At 32.0% G+C, this 22,185-nt stretch overlaps 1 protein-coding gene across 7 annotated transcripts; it reads right to left on the reverse strand.

Moving 5' to 3' along the window:
* Nucleotides 1-877: 877 nt before the first annotated feature.
* Dlg5 (MAGUK family member discs large 5) lies at nucleotides 878-21,710 on the reverse strand. Of its 7 annotated transcripts, none has more exons than XM_012279492.2 (13): nucleotides 21,572-21,710; nucleotides 20,822-20,927; nucleotides 20,203-20,220; nucleotides 19,685-19,832; nucleotides 19,211-19,559; nucleotides 18,669-19,088; nucleotides 17,111-18,199; nucleotides 15,105-17,043; nucleotides 13,927-14,953; nucleotides 13,615-13,856; nucleotides 13,302-13,531; nucleotides 12,910-13,129; nucleotides 878-12,804 (listed from the first exon to the last, which is right to left on the reverse strand). In XM_012279492.2, exons 2-13 carry the CDS (start codon nucleotides 20,862-20,864, stop codon nucleotides 12,698-12,700), a joined length of 5,832 nt encoding a protein of 1,943 aa, XP_012134882.1. In that variant the 5' UTR covers nucleotides 20,865-20,927; nucleotides 21,572-21,710; the 3' UTR covers nucleotides 878-12,697. The 7 variants fall into 7 exon arrangements, with proteins under 7 accessions (XP_012134882.1, XP_012134880.1, XP_012134885.1 ...); XM_012279490.2 differs by having other exon boundaries at nucleotides 20,822-21,062; nucleotides 21,572-21,675; XM_012279495.2 differs by having other exon boundaries at nucleotides 15,105-16,211; nucleotides 16,479-17,043; nucleotides 20,822-21,579.
* Nucleotides 21,711-22,185: the final 475 nt, after the last annotated feature.

Consider the following 22,185-nt stretch of genomic DNA (forward strand, 5'->3'; position numbering starts at 1 on the left):
TTTGAGAAAGGAGAATTTGGACTTTTAGAAATTTAGAAATTAGAGAATTTGGAAATTTTTAAATTACATTTTCAAGTATAATTAAACTTATAATCGTACAAGTTCCTAAACTAATTAACACCAGGCCTACGAGGCTGGTGTTAATTTTGACGCATTTCGAATTTGTTTAGGAAAATTACAAAAACCGTTCGCATTTTTATTTTATCTCTTGTACTCACTTTTATCCACTAAACGAGGTAAATATATATTGAAGTCCATTTTCTTCAAAAGCTTTGAAATATTGAAATTTGCTACGTGGTATACCTATCTCTGCGGATGTGCGTCAATTTGACGCGATCGTAATGTAAATAAAATTTTTAGTAAATTAGTTTTACCCATGCAAAAATTACAACAATAATAAATATGAATGCACCGACAATACCTTATAAACGACGGACTTCGCTAGTCCGGAGTCGCAAGCGGCCGGCTCAGTCGGTATGCCGGGTTCGGACCCGGCGTCGCATTACAAATCGCAGTTCGCAGGATAGAGGGAAGTAAAAATATGAATGTAGAATATTGAAGTAATGTACTAAAATATTATTGAATAATAAAAACTTTCTATAAATATATCTCATATTTTCATTTCTTACTTGTAGTGTTTAATTATATTGCTTCTTAAGTGGTTTTCCTTTAAATATATGTATTTGTTCATGCGTCAAATTGACGCGTGTTTGTAGAGATAGGTGTATAAGAAATGTCCGAAAACCTAGTGTTAAACTCTCAAGTAGGATCTGTCTTTAATGAATTTTAAATAAGTATATGTAAACGTGCAATTTATCAAATAATTGCAGTCATATAAATAAACGTTTCGAAAGGATTAATAAATATACGAACATGATAACAATATTCATTTGAATGATTATTTACGCATTCACTGATGAAACTTTTACACAAGAAGCATGTTATTGGGAAACATCGATTGATAAACGACACTTATAGGATTTATACAAGTATATACATATTGCTTTAGTCATTTAATATAGTCGGCGACAGAAATGGACGTCTTGGTTACAACCTTCGTGATCGAGATTAAAATACAAGGGACATTTCGTTTGAAACAATATCTTTCGAATTCAATGTCTCATTTTATCTATGAAATGTTCATTTTGCTCTTTATATTATGTGTTTCAAAAACAATTCGGGTAAGTACAATCTATTGAAAATAAACGATATGAAAAAATTATGCTCAAAACAGGTTTCATGGATTGTGTTTTATAAAATGTAGAAACGAGTTGAACTTTATTGCATTATTGTAACAGATTTTATTGAGAAATTTTAATATTTGAAGATTCTGAAAAATTTATGTTATGAGAAATTATTGAAGTTACTTGAAAAACAAGAAGTTCTAAAATTTGATAAATTTGGAACTTTAAAAATTTAGTTATTTAAGGATTTGGGAGTTTAAGAATTCGAATACTTGGGAATTTATAAATTTGGAAATTTGGCCATCTTGGAACTGGAAAATTTAGGAATTTGACAATTTGGAAATTTGAGAGTCTGAAAATTTAGGAAATTTCATAATTAGAAAATTTGAAAATTTAGAAATCTGAAAATTTGGAAGTTTGACAATTTTGGAACTTAAAGGTTTAGGAATTTGCAAATTTGAAAATTTTAGACTTTGTAATATTGGAATTTGGAAATTTGAAAATTTTGAAAGTTGGAAATATAGGAATACAAGATTTTAGAAATTTAGAACTTGAAAATTTACGAATTTAAGATGTTGGAAACATAAATTAAAAAATGTTGGAATTCGAGAATTTAGAGGTTTATAAATTTGGACATTTGAAAATAACAAAATTTGTAAATTTGAAAATCTGAGAATTTGGTAATTTGAAAACATGTAACTTTGAAAATGAACAAAATTTGCAAAGATCAATGAATAACACAAGTAATTAGACTCCATATTAATAAATTCATAACACAAATATATAATAAACATTTTCTACAATTTTCATCGAAATCGAATAAACGACATAAAGATAATATCTACGTTTATTTTAAACAGACTGTATTACAAAAAGCCAGGAGAATATGTTTTTGCCTGCACACAACAAGGTGGACTTGAGAAAATAAGAAAACAACGTATTCTGCGAATAAACAGTAGAGTTTATTGCTGATTACGTACGATTGAAACTATAAATAATAAATAATCTAAGGAATAATAACTTAACATCCCGTAGGGAATTTCTTATTCGAACGATTTCTCGATATTCATCTCTGGAAGCATATGAAAAAACCGTGTCACCAAACGAAATTAAAAATAATGTTTTTTTTAAGATTCACTTAAAATAATACGAAACCTTCTCTTTTTATACAATACATAATACATTACGCGCAAGTATCATATGTACAATTACATTTATAAAACGCAATATTATATTGTTACAACGCTATGAAACGATATTGTGCTCGATATCGTAGAAATAACATTATATTAATACAAAAATTATTTAACAAAAATTACTTACAATCGAGCTTCGTTTCTCGACTAAAAGGATCCTTTAGCGAATGATTACTTTCACAAAACGATTTTTCCATCACGATACAGAGCTTTGTATTTATCATCCTTTTATATTTTAGAAGATATTAAAATACTTGCTATTTTTTTTCTGTTATATGGTCGTTTAGTATACATTCTTTGATCATATTTAATTTAATTTGAATATAAAAATGGAGGAACAATATAAAATAGGAGGAGAATATTTTTTAAGGGATTGAAGTTTAAAAATTTTTTTATTTGAGGATTTGGAAATTTGGAAATTAAAGAATTTGGGAATTTAGGGATTTAAACTTTGGGGTTTGGAGATTTTAGGATTTGCAAATTTGAGAATTTAAAAATTTGGAACATCGTAATTTAGAAATTTGGGAATTCGGAAATATTTTAACTTGTAAATTTGGGGACTTGGACACAGAGAATTTGAAGTTTCAAAATTTGAAAGTTTTTAGTTTAGAAATTCAAGAATTTGGAAATTTTTTAATACAGAAGTTTAAGGATTTGGAAAGAGAAAATTTGTGAATTTAACAATTCGGAAATTTTTACTTTAAAAATTCAAGAATTTGGAAATTTTTAATGTAGAAATTTGGGGATTTGGAAAGAGAAAATTTGTGAATTTAACAGTTTGGAAGTTTTAAGTTTAGAACTTCAAGAATTTTGGAAATTTTGAATGTAGAAATTTGGGGATTTGGAAATTGGAAATTTAAGAATATAAAATTTCAAAATTTAAGGAATTAAATATTTGGAAAATAAAAAATTAAAAGTTTGATCTCACTGAAATATGCAAATTTAAAAATTGTATGATTTGGAAATTTGAAAATTTGGAGATTTGGCAATTTAAGAATTTAGAAGCATGGGATTCAAAAATCTAGAAAATCTAACTAATGGAAATTTGAATATTTGAAATTCAAATTTTAGAAATTAGGGAATTTAGAAATTTGAGGATTTGGAAAGTGGAAGTCAGAATTTGGAGACTTGATAATTTAAAAAGTTGAAAATTTAAAAACTTGGAAATTGAAGAATGTAAATGTTTGGATTCAAGAAAATTTTGGGATCCGAAGATTTGGAAATTGGAGAACGTAGACTTTTGGAAATTTGGAAATTTGAGAAAAGTGGATATTTGGAAATTTTGAAATTGGAAGTAAAAATTTGGAGATTTGATAATTTAAGAACTTGAGAGTTTAGAAACTTGGAAATTGAAGAATGTAAATGTTTGGACTCGAGAAAATTTTGGGATCCGAAGATTTGGAAATTGGAGAATGTAGACTTTTGGAAATTTCGAAATTTGGGAAAAATGAAAATTTAGGAAAAGTGGAAATTTTGAAATTGGAAACCAAAATTTGGAAATTTGATAATTTAAAAACTTGAGAATTGAAGAATATAAAAATTCAAACTCAAGAAAACTAAGACTTGATTTGAAAATTCGAAAATTTGCACTTTCCGAAATTAAGTAATTACATTTGAAAATCTGAAAATTGAAAAGCATAACAATCGATATTGAAAGAAGTAAAAATTGCAAATCATAAATTTGAACTTAGAAAATTTAGTATCAGCAAGTATCTTAATACTCTTCAACCATAGTACAATACTACATCATAAATATTTAACTCTCTGACGGTCGTATATTTCATGAGATTTATAATTCTTGTAATTTTGTATTCGTCTTTAAATCTAACAGAAACTTATCCTTAAAATTATACATAAAACGTTCTGCAACGTTGATCGCAAAACTAATAAACATACAGGTGTATTAAATTCATAAATACATCAGTATATTTGATCAAATCAATCGTTTTCGACGGAGAAATTAAATAAATGCTTGGCAGTGAATGCATTTGCTAATAAAACGTGTGTAGCAAGATTCAAAAATTTCCAACGTAACCAATTTCAATTTCTACTTTATTTATTATTAATAAAAACTATCAAACTATCGTAAGAAATTCTATTATTACAACAAAAAGAATGTGAAGAATTTTACTACGAAAAGCACAGACATAAATATTTTGCAAAATAGCTTTATATAATATGTTATAACATATGTTATAACATAGTTATTTTTATATAACATGATTTTCACTGGCTCATTACGAAATAAGATATCAAAAAATGGAGAATATTTTAAAATATTGTGAAATAAACGTTTACTAATATTTCTATCGTAAATCAGAAATAGGTTAGGGACTTTTGTACCTTGCAACTTACAAATAGTGTATTCTAATTTAAACGGTATACATCGATTTACTACTCAACGAAAGTTTTGCTGATAAAATAAACGACTGATTGATCACCGATCGTCCCGTAAATCAGTCTAACCTTACACGTTCTTAGCAGCTATTTATGCAATACTATTTCAACAACGCACTACCCAATACGCGATGCGTAAAAATGTAGAAATTTGATTGTCAACGGATCAAAAAATTCTTTCTCTGTATTTATCTGTTGCACAATTTGAGTCTCTCTGAATCTTATGCACGTTATCGATCGAAAAGTAACCAAAAATGGTTTCAAAATATTCCTCGTTTTGTTTAACTCTCCATGTAATAATTATTTCAAAATTCATTCGCTCATTTCTAAGCCTACAATTATAATTATACAATTATTTTAATTATATAACTGTATAATTATCATTTTAATTATATAGCTGTATTATTATTATTTTAATTATATAGCTGTATAATTATTATTTTAATTATATAATTATAATTGTAAGTATAACCGTAAAATATAGTTGTATGATTATAACTGTAAAATTATATAGTTGTAACTGCAAAGTTATATAATTATATATAATTGACGTTATAATTGTACAATTACATAAGTTACATAACTGTATAATTGTACAATAATATAAATACAATTATATATAAATTTATAAAATAAACAAGTATCAAAATTCATAAGTACCATCGTAAAAATTAGAAATACAAATCTTCAAACATTCGGAGAGTTAAAATCAATGAATGTTAATTAATACTTAAGTGACATATTTTACGGAATACTTGCAGTTTCAAAATCATTTCAATTACGATGTAATTAACGAATAATCAGGCAGAAAATAATTTGGGTTTAGAATGAATGATGCTTACGCATTAATTTTAAACTATTGCTTCTAACAGCCGCTGTATTTTTCAATATTTTCAACAACTTCGAGTAATTATCTAAGCGATTCTACAGTAACCGAATTTTTGAAAAATTTTCAGACTACCGAAAGTTCACTATCTAACATTCGCGTATAGGTACCTATAGTTGCTTAATCGATAGGACAGAATAGATCTCATGGTTGTCGAGGTAACGGTTTTACCAATAAGAGACAAATAAGACACCCTGCATGCCCTATTAATAAAATATAATGTTTAGAAAGTTAAATTTCTCGTTATCGCATTAATGATCCAAAGACAAATGTAAAAATATCGAGCTAACTGATATCAAGGTTTCAAGATATCATCGCAACGTACTGGCTGATAAGAGAATATTCTTAAGGCTTGTGCAATAATATATCGATAAACTGTTGTATAAAATAAAATATCTTCCTTTTCTACCTGTTTTTACGAGAAACATATCTAAATTGTAAAAAGATGGAAGACGGTTGGGACGTTTTAAAATACGGACGTATAAAAGTGGAAGGAAATTCACAAATTGCAGTTTATTTTAATAATGAAGACTCTTTATCTTCTTAATGAAAACACTAACTTGTCTCAAACAGTCATTACTCGAATCTATTACATAACATTTACCTGTATTTTTCACGTATGTGTCATAAAGAATATTTTGTCACGCACAGGATAAATGTTATTCGAAATATAAAAATCGCAAATATTTCTCAACAATTTGAAAATTTCGAAACCTTTTTCAATATCTCATTATCGACAATTAACCCTTTGCGGTCATGTGTCTACTCTCAGCCACCACAGCAAGGAACCATACTAGTCTTATACTTTATTCAACCGCAATCAAAAACCAATTTTTCGACAGGATCTAAGATTGTTGGACCTAATGCACCCGTTAATTGCACCGAACCTATCGACTTTTTCAAACTCTTTTTCACAGATACACTACTTGAAACAATTGTACTAGAAACAAATAAATATGCCAAAAATAAAATAGGACAGCAGAGCTTATCTGATCGATCAACATGGAATAACTGGATCGATGTGACGAAAGAAGAGTTAACAGCTTTTTTGGGTGTAATCTTTAACATGGGTACTATACCAGACCCTAATATGAAATATTATTGGACTAAGGAGCATGTTGGAAACATACCATTTTTTAGAAATATATTTCGAAAGGAAAGATTTCTTCAAATATTTTGGATGTTACATTTGAATGAAAATGTTTCCAGAAATGCAAATGTAACGACGAGAATCCAAAAAGTGAGCAATTTTATGGATTATATTGATGGAAAATTCACAGAAGAATTAATAAATCTTGTTTATCCTTCATAATCTTACATGTTATGTATCACTGCTCTTTCAAGGGAAATTAATTCCGTCAATCATGATCTTTAATACGACCGTAAAGAGTTAATATTGTAACTGTTAATTATATGCTATTAGCTAATGAGACATAATTTTTCTCAAAATAAAATTTCTGTTCTGTCGACAGTTTTTCGTATCAAAATCTGAGTACGTTCTAATATTCGTCAAAATATCAATAATTTGTTCATAACACGTTTTACGTCATACTTAAAATTTCTCAGGAAAGTTTAAAAGTTGTAATACTTCAGACTTGTGATAAATAAAAGATTTCATACAAAAGTTTATCTATTTCTAAATTCCTACATTTGGAATTGTTTCCAAATTTGTAAATTTATAAATTTGAAAATGTATTGCTGTTTTTCGATACAGATAAACTTTCATATAAAATATTATTTGTTTAAAATTGCACGTGTAATTAAGGCACGGGACATGTTAACTTTAAATAACATTTCAAAAATTAGAATGAACTCTTCTCAACCAGTAGCAATGCGCAGTTACGTAAATTGTACACGAACAGTGAGATACAAATACAATAGGGAACGCATAGAAAAATAGCGGATATAATGGCATTGTTAAAACGATTGAATTTCGACGGGAGCCACACAATATCGATATTGCGAGGAGAAATTCGTTATAGAAAATATAAAGAATACTATTGAAGACTAGTCGCGAATATTATTTGAACAAATCATTGATCTGGATCGTAAAGAAAAGGTGGTAGTAATACACACTATAATTTTGAACTATATACAAACTATGAAAACTTCAGTGAATTAGCTATAATTTTTCGTAAAATTTCCGAAAATAATTTCTTATCAGTAGAATTTTATTGTACCAATGTTGTTAACATTATAATAATGAATTATAAATTCATAATAATATAATTAAAATATAAATTCATTATAATAATAAATTTTTAAATTACTATGTACCTGATTATTTGAAATTTAACAAATAAATTAAGTTTTACAAATTATTTTAATGCGAAATAATATCGAACTACTATCTGATTTCAAAATTGAAACAAAAATTTGTAACTTCAAGTTCATAACGTTTATGTATTACATTTCGCATAAAATTTCTAAAAATTGTTCTTGTTAATTATTCCGACTTGTAAGTTACCAAAATGAATGTATACTGCCACCTCTTCCATTGTTCAAACTTGATCACTGGTCTCTGTTACTACGTAATATATCACCATAAACGCTTCAATGATCATTAATAATTAATGCTTGCTCTGTAATCGTGCACCAACAGATGTGCATGTTTAAGGATATTTTTACGACTGTTTCGAGTGAACAGAATTTTAGTTAAATTGTCAAAGAGTTGTACAAGGGTTGCAAGTTTCTTAATGTTCATTAGTCAAAACATGTTTCTACAATTTTTAAACAAAATAATGTTGAATTATTTTAGAGTTTGAAAGCTACAACTTGTTTGAGTGTGTTTGAAAAATTGAGAATGTATTTGTGACAAAAAGAATGTAGACCGTGTAGATAAAAATAAATATCGGCTCAACAAAGGGGAAAGAATGAAAAAACAAGAATAATAATATTACGTGGATATTATGAAAGAGAAATTAATACTAAATCGAGAAATTGCGTGTTCGTATACTCAAGAATTTCTCTCTTTATTTTACCTAATTAATTAGAGTAAATAATTCTCCACGTAAAAGAACGAAATAGAATGACTATTTTCTGAAAGGTCGAAATTAATGGAAGATATTTCTTTCGTTTGAATTCCATTCACTCGAAAGGGAGGACGAATATTGCACACCTTTTGGTTTTTCACGTATTTTCACCCACCAATTATGTATAACACAGTCAGTCGAAAAAGTTTCTGTATACCTATTTAAAAGAGATTTAACATTATATAATTTCTACATAAAATAGAATGAATTAATTTACCGTATTTAAAAATAGTAGCAGACTAAATAGTATTAATGAAACTGAATTAATAATTTTTGTTGACCATAAATATAAAATTTAATATTACTAGAGCATAACTTTCTTTATGATTTTAATAATGTAAACGATTTATTTTCTTCTACCATATCCTCTTTAATACCTGCACGTTATTTTAACTTTAGATTTTAAAAGTATTCTTTAAAACTCAAAAACTTGAAAGAAAAGAATATTCTTTAACAATAAATAATAGAGATATCAATGATTTTACAATTTCTTATTAAAATAACTTGTACAAATCACTGTTAATTTGGTTTTGTATGAAAAACTGATCCTTCTATCATCTTCTACAATTTCAGTACTCACAGATTAGCTAAAAATTTGAGTAACATTCTTAAATTACTGTGAATTGTTTCTTTCCGTTTTAACAAATACACTTCCAAACAATATAATGTAATTATTTGAAATTACAGAATGAAAACGCAGTATACAGAAACTTTTTCGACGAATTGCAGATATTGAATGGTTTCGAACCACGTGCCTGTGAAAAATATTTAAAAAGTGCGTGGTTAATTATATGTATGTATATATATAACATTTATGTATGTATATAAGTATTGCCGAAAATATGAGTTCCATACTATGTATGTATATGTATAATAGTAATGTAGAAGGATTGTGAAATTGATATGTTATCGAAGCAGTAATATTATACGTATCACAGTGCTGTGATTGAGAATAATCGTAATAAACGTTACTCTGTTCTCTCTCTGATACTGCTTTTACCTGTTTTACCTTTTTTTTTATAGTTTCGCTTCGTCCTCGACCTATCTTAATTTATTCCCCTTTTGCGCTCGATTTTGACGACAACAACTTTTCATTTCTTATTTTCTGACAGAATTATTCACGAACGCGTTGAAACTGAGAGAGAAGACGTAAAGAATGCGCTTTTCAACCCGCCATGTATGAATCTTACGCGTTATACATCTTTCTTTTATGTAAGGTGAATTATAAAATAGTGTTCAAGTGAAACTTTTATTCAAATGTAGATAGCAACATTTCTTTAATAATTTCTATGGATTCATTTGTTACTAAAAAATATAACCGTGCATTTGAAATCTAAGCATGTTTAAAAAACAAATTTAATAATGCTAATTCTTAAAATATTGCATTTTATGCAATTATATCTTCAAATTGCATCAACCTTTGTTATTTATTATATACAATAGTTGACAAAATATGAACATGAAAAATAAGATTCAGAAAGAAAATTGCTGGTGGTTTCACGGAAATAATTTCAGTTTTTAACAAATCAATACATCCTTGTTTGAAATTTATGTAAACGTAGTACGAAAAGTACAACAAATGGCTCTTATTATTCTTATAAAATTTATAACATGTATCAAAATATAAAGCTATTGACATAAATAACAATTTTCACACTTCACCCTACACATGTATAACGTCCAAGATTCACATATGTATACATATGTTTATAGATATATATATATTATCCGTATCTTCCCTATTTCTTAAAAGAATAAGAATTAAATATCCTTTCCCGAAAAATATTTCGTTCTATTAATTCATTAGTAAATTCCTAATTTTAATTTCTAGATTGTCCACAGCTGCTTTTAAAACTATCTACCCTGGGTACGAAATACAATAATTCCTTGTTGATCAGCTGCCAGGTGTGCTTGGCACATTTTGACTCGTCTACGTTTCCTTTCTCTTTTTATTTTTGCGAAATTCTTATCTATGATTTCGCAGCGTATCAAAAAATGTATACATCTACACACCCTTGCGTACGAATAAATTTAACCGTACTCCTTATGAATTAGCATAGTATCCCTTTAATTTTTGGTCTCACTTTGATAACTTACGCCTAAATATTGTCTCGTTAGAAAACTAAATTTCTGTTTCGCAAAAAAGTAACATTTCACTTTCTTTTGTTGTCCTTCGCTCTCATCTCACGCTTTCTTCACATTAAAATACGAACAAATATTTGTTACCCGCGACATTTATAGGAGTTTGTGTAAACAACGACAATTCCTTGATTCTGAACAACGAAATACATTATAAAAATGATACGTTTAAGTATCAAAGTGTAAACAAATTTGTATCTACATTTGAATACTCTGAACGACATAACATAAAAAATTTTAACGTTTCAAATACAATTTTTAAATTACGCCAATAAGAGGCGTAAAGAAAAGTAGTTTTCGTTATATTGCAAAAATACTTCTGAACGTAGATACACAGTGGTACGTATTAGCCTTTTAAATGACTGCACTTGTAAAACGCCTTAAATTCGTTTAGAATACACGATCGCAGTATAAATTCGTAAAAGAATTCAAACCTTAAGAAGTAAAGAAAGCAGTAACGTGTACCGTTACATGTTATTTTGTTACAAGCGTTTAATATCAGGTTAGTTTGTGTCGCTGTTATCTACTCCTATTATCGTTCTTAAATATTTACAAAATTCAGTAATGGCAACAACGCGAGCCATCATTTATCAATTCCGTATTTCACAATTTGTTTCGATCTAAAAATATTAAAAAATAAAATGTTAACCCCTCAAACCGGCTACCGTGCATTTTTTTACGAACATATTATAAACAATTTTACAAATCAATTGTGACTAAAGTATCGCTTAAATCTAAAGGATCCGTCTAAAAGCTAGAAATTAATAATCAACTAATTCGTAAGTTCTTCCTTTAAGTAAATTATATACAAATAAGTAACCTTCTTTTTTAATTTATAATATTACATCCTCTGTACACTAACCCTAATCACGCAAAATTATTCTGTACAACGAAATGATCTGAGGGATTAATAATAGCAGCCAAATGTGCTTGGCTGAAACTTATTCGCTAATTAATTATCTTTACATTCATCCACCAATATGTTTTACGGGCCACGGTACGACAAATATTTTTGCTTGCTACACCAATTCATTTATGGTCTCGCACCAATTACTATTAAATACTTTCGTAATGTTTCATTGATTTACTGAAAAATTACGATTGATCGAGGTTCGAAGCAAAATAACAAGTTGACAAGCTATTTCGTTTGCTGATAATACAACTCACAATTTGCGCAAAACGTTCAATGATTTAAAGAGAAAAAAATATATATGCGAAATTGTTCAAGTCACTCTATATTGAACTTCTTTTTTTTCGGAAAATGAAATAAAAAATAACAGTAAGAATTACTTATCTTGTAAAGGAAACAAATGCAGAATTCGAAATGTGACATGAAATTGATGTGAAATCGACTAGATTTCATTGTAATGATGCTTCTTAATTATTATAAAACTGTAATATTTAAATAGTAAGATTTTTAACATGGAAGTCTTGTAGTTTTGCAACATTTGTAGAAAATGATATACAGTTGATGTATAACAGTTGATGAACAAAAACGTAGTCAAAATGTTTTTAAATACTTGCTTAGATTTCAAATATTTAAAGTATTATAAAACATTATATCAAAATACAACAAAAATTTGTATCAGGATCAATATGATAAAACGTATTATTAAAAAAAGGAAAAGGAAGATTGCAATATTTGTATAATTGCATCACAACCAAAATGAGCGAGAACGACTGAAACAACCATTGTAATAAACCACAAACGGAAGAATCGAAATCTTTGTCTAATTTCGAGACAACTAAGAGACCATAAATAAACAAACTTGTAACAATTTTGTACAATCGTACAGCGTAAGGGCCCCCTGGTGGAATTTAGATTGATTTCCACTGCGGTTTGTGGGGACCCCCCCTTAAACGTCAGGGAAGTCCTCTAGGAACCCACAGGGCTTTGCTTTGCTCTTCATCTACTGCAGCTTTTACTTGCGTACAAATATACGCAACATTTACTCCCGCAGGAATTACAGCTAAAATAAATGAAACTTAAATCAGTAATAACAGAAAATACTACGTAAAATATAAAAGAAACCGTTAAATCAAACTTTGATATTAAAAAAAAAATGAATTCTCACCAGAAATGTAGTGCCTGTACTCGGCTTCCAATTTCAATGCCTGTTCATACATTTCCTTGGCAGCCTTGGCACTAACTTTATCACTTGGATATCTCGAATCTTTTACTTCTTTAATTTGTTTCGTACTCTTAAATTTAATCAACAAAACAATAGGATAGATCTGATGTCGATGGAGTCGCTCGATCGACGCGATTGACACATCCAAAATACAATGAGTATTCTATAAATAAATATATTCATATAAAATCTTAATAATAGAGCGTAATAAAAATAATTCGAAAAATTATATATGTTTTATACGATCTACTTTTAGATAGTTAACCTAGCATATCTACGTAATTATAAATAACTGTGTCAATATTGTACACACGTTGAATAAAAAAATATCTTACCTTCTCGCAAATGTCCTTGACAGCTTGTACCGTAGTACACTCGAAATAGCTTCCTTTTTTTCTGTAGTCTACATAAAGCGAGTCACGTAAACCCTGTTCGAGCGTCGCCTGAGAACAATGCATAGCTTCTGCAAGACACCTAGTAAATTGCCCAGGAAATTCTTGCAACAATTTCGTTACTACACATTCACTTAGCGGCCCGATAATCAGTACTGGTCTTAAAGCTGGATCTGTATAAAAATAACATTACGAATTCAAAAATTTAAATCAGCAGCCATTATGAAGATATTTATTTGCTATTATAAATACTCACAATCTAATCTTTCAACGCGTTGATAACTTGCCGGCAAGGTTTCTTCGTTCAATGTCCCGCTATCACTGTACCAACCTAAATTTACCCCGGTAAGGTGCGACAATTCTTTACTGTCCCTACTAGACGAACGCTGATGTTTCTTTCTACGGAAGAAACTTCTTCTTGCACTGGTACTACCTCTTCTAGTTGTATCTGTTTCCAAATCACCCAGTGATCGTCGCAAAAGTAATTCTTCTTCGACCCTGATAATTCAGTTCTCATTAAATATACAAAGTATGTAAATTCTTTATATTAAAGCTTCCTTCGACTTACTTGAATTTACTTGGAATTATACCGCACGTTTGTCTTCTTCCGGTCTGATCGACCAACCAAGCTCTCCAATGACCAGGCGTACCATTGAACATTGTATTATCGACGTACAAAATATCGTCTTTATTAAACCTAAGTTGTAGGCTGTCTCCAACTTCACCTACCCGATCGAACATTGCTTTCACATAGAAACTGTCTCCAGGCTTATCCTTTACTTCGTTATACCTTTCAGGTACGTATTGAGCGATCAACGTTACTTTATCCGCCGGTCTAGCTAATTCCAGAGCCGCCTGTTCAGCAGTTGCTTGCCTGAGATCCACGCCATTATATTCTAGAATTCTATCACCGGTACGCAGTCCTGCTTCTTCCGCGAGGCAGCCTGGCTGTACAGAATGTACGAATATCCCAACACCATTTCCACCCACCAACGAAATACCAAGATTAGAACATTTTCTGGTCTCGATAAACAAGTATCTCGGTTCACTCGGTGGTGGACTTTTACGATTCTGGTCTTCCTGGGTTGGGCTTCGTACAGTGGCATTTTGTCGTTGCAACGTGGTTGCTGCTTGGTTGAGCTGTGCGCGTGTCAGTGTGTTGGCGGTACCGCGTAATGTGTCAAGTGTTACTGAATTACGCATATTTTCCAACGTTGCAGAATTACGAAGTTCTGGTTTCCTAATATTGATATCCAAAGACGCTGACGCTCTAATTTCTCGTTCCCTTTCTTGAGTACCTCGCACCTCTAAGGAAGCAGAATTTCTGATATCCCTTTCCCGAATCGTACGAGGCGGTTCCAAGGTATTCGACGTTTCACGCATAATAGTTAACGTATTGGAAGTATCACGTGTTGTACTTAAACTACTAGAAGCGTCACGTTCAGGTTCCGAGGTTTCCAATGGCTCTATAGTTGTCTTTCTAGGAGCTTCGGGACTGTTACACGGAGTTGGAGACCCACTACGACTACCTCCTTCGGCACCGCCAGCTTCTGATGAACTCGAGGAAGCAGATCCTTCCTCTAATTCGTTGTATTCTAGTAAAGGAAAAATTAATCGTAAATACGGTGTTGCGCCGAAACACGAACCATGCAATGATCACATTTAACAAGACTAGTGCAAGAAGATTCATAAAGTGCAGCATGTGATAGGGACAATCTACATGTTCTAATAAAATACTGTACTTACTGTCTGGACTATACTGCACCAGCATCGTAATGGAATTACCGCACTGGCGCAACACATTGGCAGCAAGCTGATAAGTAGCGCTTCTCATATTGATGCCACAGACCTCGAGCAATTGATCACCGATCTGAAGACCGACCTGGGAAGCTAGACTGTGCTCGCTAACGGTAGAGACAAATACACCACCGCTTTCTAAGCAAGAAATTTGAATACCTAACGGCTCGACCGATTTGTCTATATGAACTCTACGAAGTTCCCCAGGTGCAGGCCTAGGTTGAGAGTAACAATAATCTGGCATGCTGGATCGTTTGTTGCTACTACTTCCTCTGACGGTTCCTCCGGAACTGCTTCCACCGCCGGTGCCCGGACTAAGTACTTCCACATGGAATGTTGGCATCGGGCTGCCTCTTTCCGAGGTTCTTTCTATACTGCCGGTGGACAATTTACCCACGCTGCTTTTCGACGTCACACTAGGATTTGACGGTATTCGAAAGCGTTGATTTTCTTTTTTTCTCGGAAAAGTTCCACCTTCGTAGCCTAGCGTGTACGCTGGCACGTCGTACGTGGTGCCGATCGGTGGACCGCGAGATTTGTGATAATGCAAATCTACAGAGGGTGTGTGCAAATGACCAAATCCTGTTTGCGGACCAGGACTATACGAAGGTTCGAAACAATATGATCGTGCATCGGGAAGTCCTATCGACTCCCCGGACTGTGCAGACGGCAAAGACGGCGGGGATGGGTATCTCGAGGGTAACGAATTCTGTTGATGGGGGTGTGGATGCGAATGCGTATAGGGGGGAAAAGAAAAGTTACCAGTCAATTGCTGTCTTGGGCCGCTGGTCGACGATGTTGAGGATCCAGCCCCCGAATAGAGCTGAGATTGCGCTCTGTTATGCTGCAACGTATCTATCTGGCTGTCATTGCTAGGGGTATACTTTTGAGCTCTCTTCTTCGAGAAATATTCTACATCTTTTCCCGTGTTACCGGATTTCACAGAAAAGTCGATACTCGTTTCGGACGGTGTCAGCGTAGAACTGAGTCTATTTTCCGTGCTCTCGAATTCGGTTGCCGGTTTCTTATCTATCGGGATATCTTTGAACTGCACCACTGGAGTAAAGGATTTTTGACTAAATAACGGTCCAGTCTTAAGGAAATTTGGTAATGGTTTTTCAAAAGACTTATAAACTGTATGCCGATTGTTAACATTCGGAAAACTGGTTAAGGGAATCGGGTTGGAAATACGATTATAACTTTCATACTTTGGTGGATTAAGGAGTACACTTAAGGGCAGCCTTTCTTTTGTCTTACGTGGATGTAAAATAGTACCAGTACCATTTTGTATCAGAGGTCCACCTCTAGCTTTCGGCCACGTACCTCCATTTTTCTCAACTTTCTCAGTTCCGCGTCGCTTACTTCGTTTCAATACTCCGTTATTCGCTTTCTTGTGATAGCTCTCTATTACGGAATCTAGTTCTGCAATTGCATCCTGTTCTTGTTCGAAAGTATTTGTACTGGAATTACGATGTCTCTTCTTCTTCTCCTCTCGATCTTTGCTATGTTTACGTCCCCGTACTATATCGATTTTTTCTCGGATGTTGTCCCAAGCATTGCTAATTCCACTTGGCTTTTCGCTGCTAACCGACTTTGAAACTTTATAAACACTTCTATCACCGAAATTCGTTGCAAGATATCGTCTATCGTAATCATCCGATGCAGTTTTTAACATCATTCTTTCTTGTTCCGTTTGAGAACAACTATTTACCATTTTCTGTTTTTCCGTTCCAAAACTTCCATCTATAGTCATAGTTTCAGAACTGGTTGCTGAAGGTAATGGTATTCCTTTCAAGGTTGTAATAGTTAGTACATCTGTACTAGTATCGTTTAAAATTGTCATTGCTTCGTGACTGGAATTAATACCTTCCATTGCTTTACTATTAATCTAAAAGGAGAAACATCAAATTATTACACGAAAAAAAAGAATCTGGTTAACAAAAACGACTACGTACATTTAAAACTCTATCTCCTACAGCAAGATTGCCATCCTTAGCAGCTAGACTACCAGGAGAAATTTTCGAAATATACACTCCAAGTTCCAAAGAAATTCCATGAGGAACAGAACCAACAGGTAATTGCGTTGTCCTTAACGATCGTCTGGTTAAACGCCGTCTTCTTACCGTTAATGTAGCTGATCCCACCGAACAGGTACGTAGAGTTTCCATAATTACACGCGTGGACACGGATGTACAATCCACGCTGTTTACTCGCATAATACAATCATTCACTCTCAATTTGCCATCAACAGCACTACCTGACGTTATTTGAGCAACATAAATTCCTGTGTCGTTCGGATAATATGGACTGTCCCGTCCTCCAACCAACGTTAATCCTAAATCACGATCGGAATCCAGGCAAAGTCGACTAAGATCCAAATGAATAGTAAGAATTTCCCAATCGCTAACGTCTGTGTCGATCGTCGAATCATGAGTATGCGTTAAACCTTGCGCAAATTGACTTGCTCTTAACGCATGATCGCCAGATTCTATCTTCTCTTTGAGATCCTTCAATTCCTTTGAAGCTTCATTTCGTTGCTTTTTAATATCATCAGAATCACGTAAAGCACCCGCTAATTCTGAAACTGCACGATCACGTTCCTTTCTTAATCTATCACATAGTGTCCTAATACTTTCTCTTTCTAAAACTATTTTATCTCTTTCACTGAATGCCCAATCTCTTCTTCGTTTCGATACCTCTGCTTCTTGAAGGGCTTCTTCAAGTTCAGCTTGCAATTTATCTACAGATTTTCTGAGTTTGTCCAATTCCAAGTTTGCTTGATCCAAGTTATCCATACGCTCCTTATCTCGTTTTGTGTAATCTACCGTGCTATTTTCCCTTTCGGCTTCTTTGTTCGAATTATCTCGTTCGCGATTGTATGAGTGTAATTCCATATGATTTTTATAGTCTCTTTTTGAACCTTCAGAATAATCACCGAACTTCTGACGTAATTCGTTACATTGTTTTAATGCTTCGTCGCGATCTTGCAGAGCGGACGAAATTTCTCTTCGCAAAGTTTCGATTTGGTAAGATAAAGCTTTTTTCTAAAAACGGAAACCTTAAAATTATTCACATATTAATATAATATATATAATCGAAAATCAATATAAAACTTGTATAAAGGAAAAATTAATGAAAAAATTATTACATTAAATTATCTCTAAAAATATTATAACCAAACAAAACTTTCTTACAATACATGCACGTCACAGTGACGTCATTTGTGTGCCACTGACGTCACATTTATCGGAAAAAACTTGGTATTTTTATATATTTATTAGTTAGTTCTTCCTTCTTAATTTTCAAATGTTCAAAATTTCAGAAAATTGATCATTTCTTGTCAACTTTCGAAAAGAAGAACTAGCCATTGGTGAAAATTATTCGCGCCATTATTCGACCAGTAAATTATTAAATTGTTAAAAACTGAAGTGAAGAAAAAGAAAAGGAAATTTTTTATTCGAAAATAAAATAAAACTATTAATAAATCAAAGAAGATAATTAATTCAACTTTACCTCTTCTATAAGTTGCTTATTCTGATTTTCTAGATGCGTGATTTTTGTATATGCTTGTGTGAGATCATCACCTAATTTTTCCATTTCCTTATGTACTGTATCACGCTCGCCCATAATTAAACTGTATTCTTGTAATGCAGCATTCCTTTCTTCTGTCAATCGTTTCATATCCTTACTAGCCTTCATGCGTAGCACCATTGCATGATTGATTTCTTTAACTGCTTCTTCATGCTGTTGCTGCACTTTTGCTAAGGCTTCACGATATTCATTTCTTTCTCTTAATGCTATGTCCCACTGCCTAATCGCAGCAGTACATTGCTGTTTCAAACCATTCCTCTCACGAACTGCACTGTTACGTTCTTGAACAACTTCTTCATACTGTTTCTTTAATCTTACTGCTTCTTCTTGTGATAGTTCCAACTATATTTAGTTAGTATAAAATTGTTAACCAATATAGTACAAATATATGAAATTTATTTATGTGAGAACAGAGCTCAATTTGAGCTTAAGAAAAATATCAAAATATATACATTTACACTTGCCTTATTAACGGCCGACGAATGTGACGATATTAAGTCATCGTACCGTTTCCTAAGAGCATCATATTCATCTTTAACAGCATCATATTTTCGAAGTGCAGATAAATAGTGCTGATTCATTGTGTCACTATTACTAGCATCAGAAACAAGAACTTCTTGATTCTGACATCTTAGATCTGATACTTCTTTCTGCAACGCCTGAACCTCCCGGTCAAGACGTTGCTTATCATTCACTAGATCTCCATATTTGCCCCGCAATGCGGAACTTTCCTGTGACGTTGCCTCCAACTGATTCATGACTGCTATATGTTGTCCTCTATAGTATTCCAATTCCTTCATAGTATGTTCACACCTACATAAAAATTATTTTATAAATAAACACAATCATTAAAATTGTGTTCATTTTAAACAAAAAATAATCTAAAACAGTAGCACAATCAAAAAAGCGATACAACTTTAAACAAAACCAGGACAAACCGTCTTATGGTATCAGAGTGTTTATGCCTAAGCAGCTGAAGCTGATGCATGGCTTGATCACACTGAGCTTGCAAACCATCATAATCACTATGACATTCAGGACCACCAACAGGACTTCCGACACTGCCATAGCTTCCACTATCTCTTTCTGCATGCCGCACACACAAGTTTTATCCAACAACACAAATTGCAAAATAATGAACAAAATACAAATATTGCAAATTTAAATAATGTGCTTGCACAGCTTTTATTAAAAAAAAAACTATTAGTGCAATACAGTTGTGCATTAAAATTAAAATTATATTTAATATCTATATATTAAAAATGATTGAAAAGATAAAATACATAATTTATTTAAAAACAAGTGAAAATATTGAAAACTATGGTACCAATAAATTTCTGCAAATATAATTTATTTAGTTGAACTAAATTCTTAGATTTTATATACAACACAGGTATGATTACACAATATATTTTAGCTAACATAAATATTCATATATTTTAGGTATTATTCTTACCCATATTGAGTGCTCCATCTGCAAAAAAATAATAAACAAAAATATAATAAAATGTAACTACAATAAATTTTTCATTGCAAACATAAAAGTGAAACGGTTATATTTATATAGTATTCACTGTGTTGTTACAATTGGTAGAACAATATAATCAGAAGTTTTGCTAGCTTTCACCAGGAAAGAAACTCTATGTCACGCATGTAAGCATCATGATTCATTGTTTTTACCAAAGTGAAATTGTAAACACTGTTTGGATATTACCTACATTAATGTAAACTTCAAACGTACAATAATATTTATTTAACAGATTATGTTACTTATCCAATTAATGAATTACTTTTGAATTTTTATGGGCAAAAATAATTTATTATGTAATAATCTTTATTAGATATAATGCTAATGTGTATGTAAAAATATCTTCTCTTTATATTCATTAAACAGCAAAATACTGTTTCTTTGTATCAATGCGTTTATGTTCAAAGGATTAAAATAAAAATAAACCTTTTCAATATCAGTTAGTTTATTGGGTCAAACTTTCCCATTTAGTTTAGAACTTCAGCAGAAAACAACTGATGCGAACACATATCAATGCATAACATAGGAAACTAAAGATTACACTTACCACTACTTCCAGCACTATCCAAGGAAGACGCACCAGAAGCCATGCTCTTGATTCACCGAGGATCTACCACAAATATTTCTCTAGCAAGGTACGTGCTAGGTATTGCCTGGAAAGTATCCATGCGCTGTACTTCACGGAAGAGTGAACCCTTTGTGAATTACTAAGAAGTAGCCTTCGGGATGACATTACGGCTATGGTTTAAACGGTGCATGGCGCTCATCAGAGGGATGCAACAGTGCACCTGGCACACATACACACAAAGTAGCTCTTACTCCAATACAAACACGTGCCTTGTAATATCGAGACTTTTCATGCATCACTTTTTTCCGCGCGGTTACTGATACGGGAGAAACAACGAGTGGACGTATGTTTTCTGAATGGACGTAATAAATTAATCTAGGTTTTGCTGATGTGTCTTAATCTCGAAACCGCGTCGCATCCGTTCTTTTCTCTTCTGTCAATCGCGAAGTTATTGATCCTCGTTTAAGGACAAACACAAACGAGTAAAGATCGCCGTCTAGCTCGTTTCTAACAAACTGAAAACTTCTTATCACTGTAAAAAAAAAGAGCCAACAAGCCTTTCAGCGGTGATCTCGATCGTGCACCTCTTTAAATAATCCATTAACTGGCTAGACAACACTAAAATCGCCACAATTCTCACTGATTTCGGTCGTTCGAATCGTCGTGAACTGCGCACCGTTCAACCCGAAGCGGCTAATGTCCCGATATTAACGATAATTGATCGCTCACCTGCTGCACCAGCGAACCTGACAATTAGCCATTTTCATTCCGCCACTACAGTCTGTTTCGTATTGTCGATAATAAACATACTTTGCGGTGGAGCTTGTTATCGAGACTCGTGGCGCTAGTGTCACAGATGAGGTTGTCTGTGATCGTCGCTAAGTATTCAAGTTTGCTATAAAACTCATTAATTTGACCAAAATAGCATAATAATATGCAAAAAGCAATAAAGAAAGTTGTGTATATTGGACAATTATTGTATTTGTACGATTTTTAATTTTTATCACTTCGCGTTTAGAAAACAGTACTTTCAGAGTCATCTGCCACCAAGCAAAAGAATCAATGTTACAGAAATTCGCTTGTTTTTCTGAAATAAACGAATTTTGCATTTTACCACAAACGAGGTATAGATCACTTGCGGCATTTTCTTTGTTACACTGTTGATTCTGAAATTAATGTTTAATACATGTTCTCGAATGAAGGTTTGAATACAGAATGAATACTAAACGATTTTGTTTTTAAAATAAAATTGAATATGCCAAACGACGATAGCTTTAAACATTTATCATTTGTTCACTAGTAAAAAGAGAATTCTTCTAGTTCGACGACTTTGATAACAGAAC

This window comes from Megachile rotundata, chromosome 1 (assembly GCF_050947335.1).
Source record: "Megachile rotundata isolate GNS110a chromosome 1, iyMegRotu1, whole genome shotgun sequence".
Taxonomy (NCBI): Eukaryota; Metazoa; Arthropoda; class Insecta; order Hymenoptera; family Megachilidae; genus Megachile; species Megachile rotundata.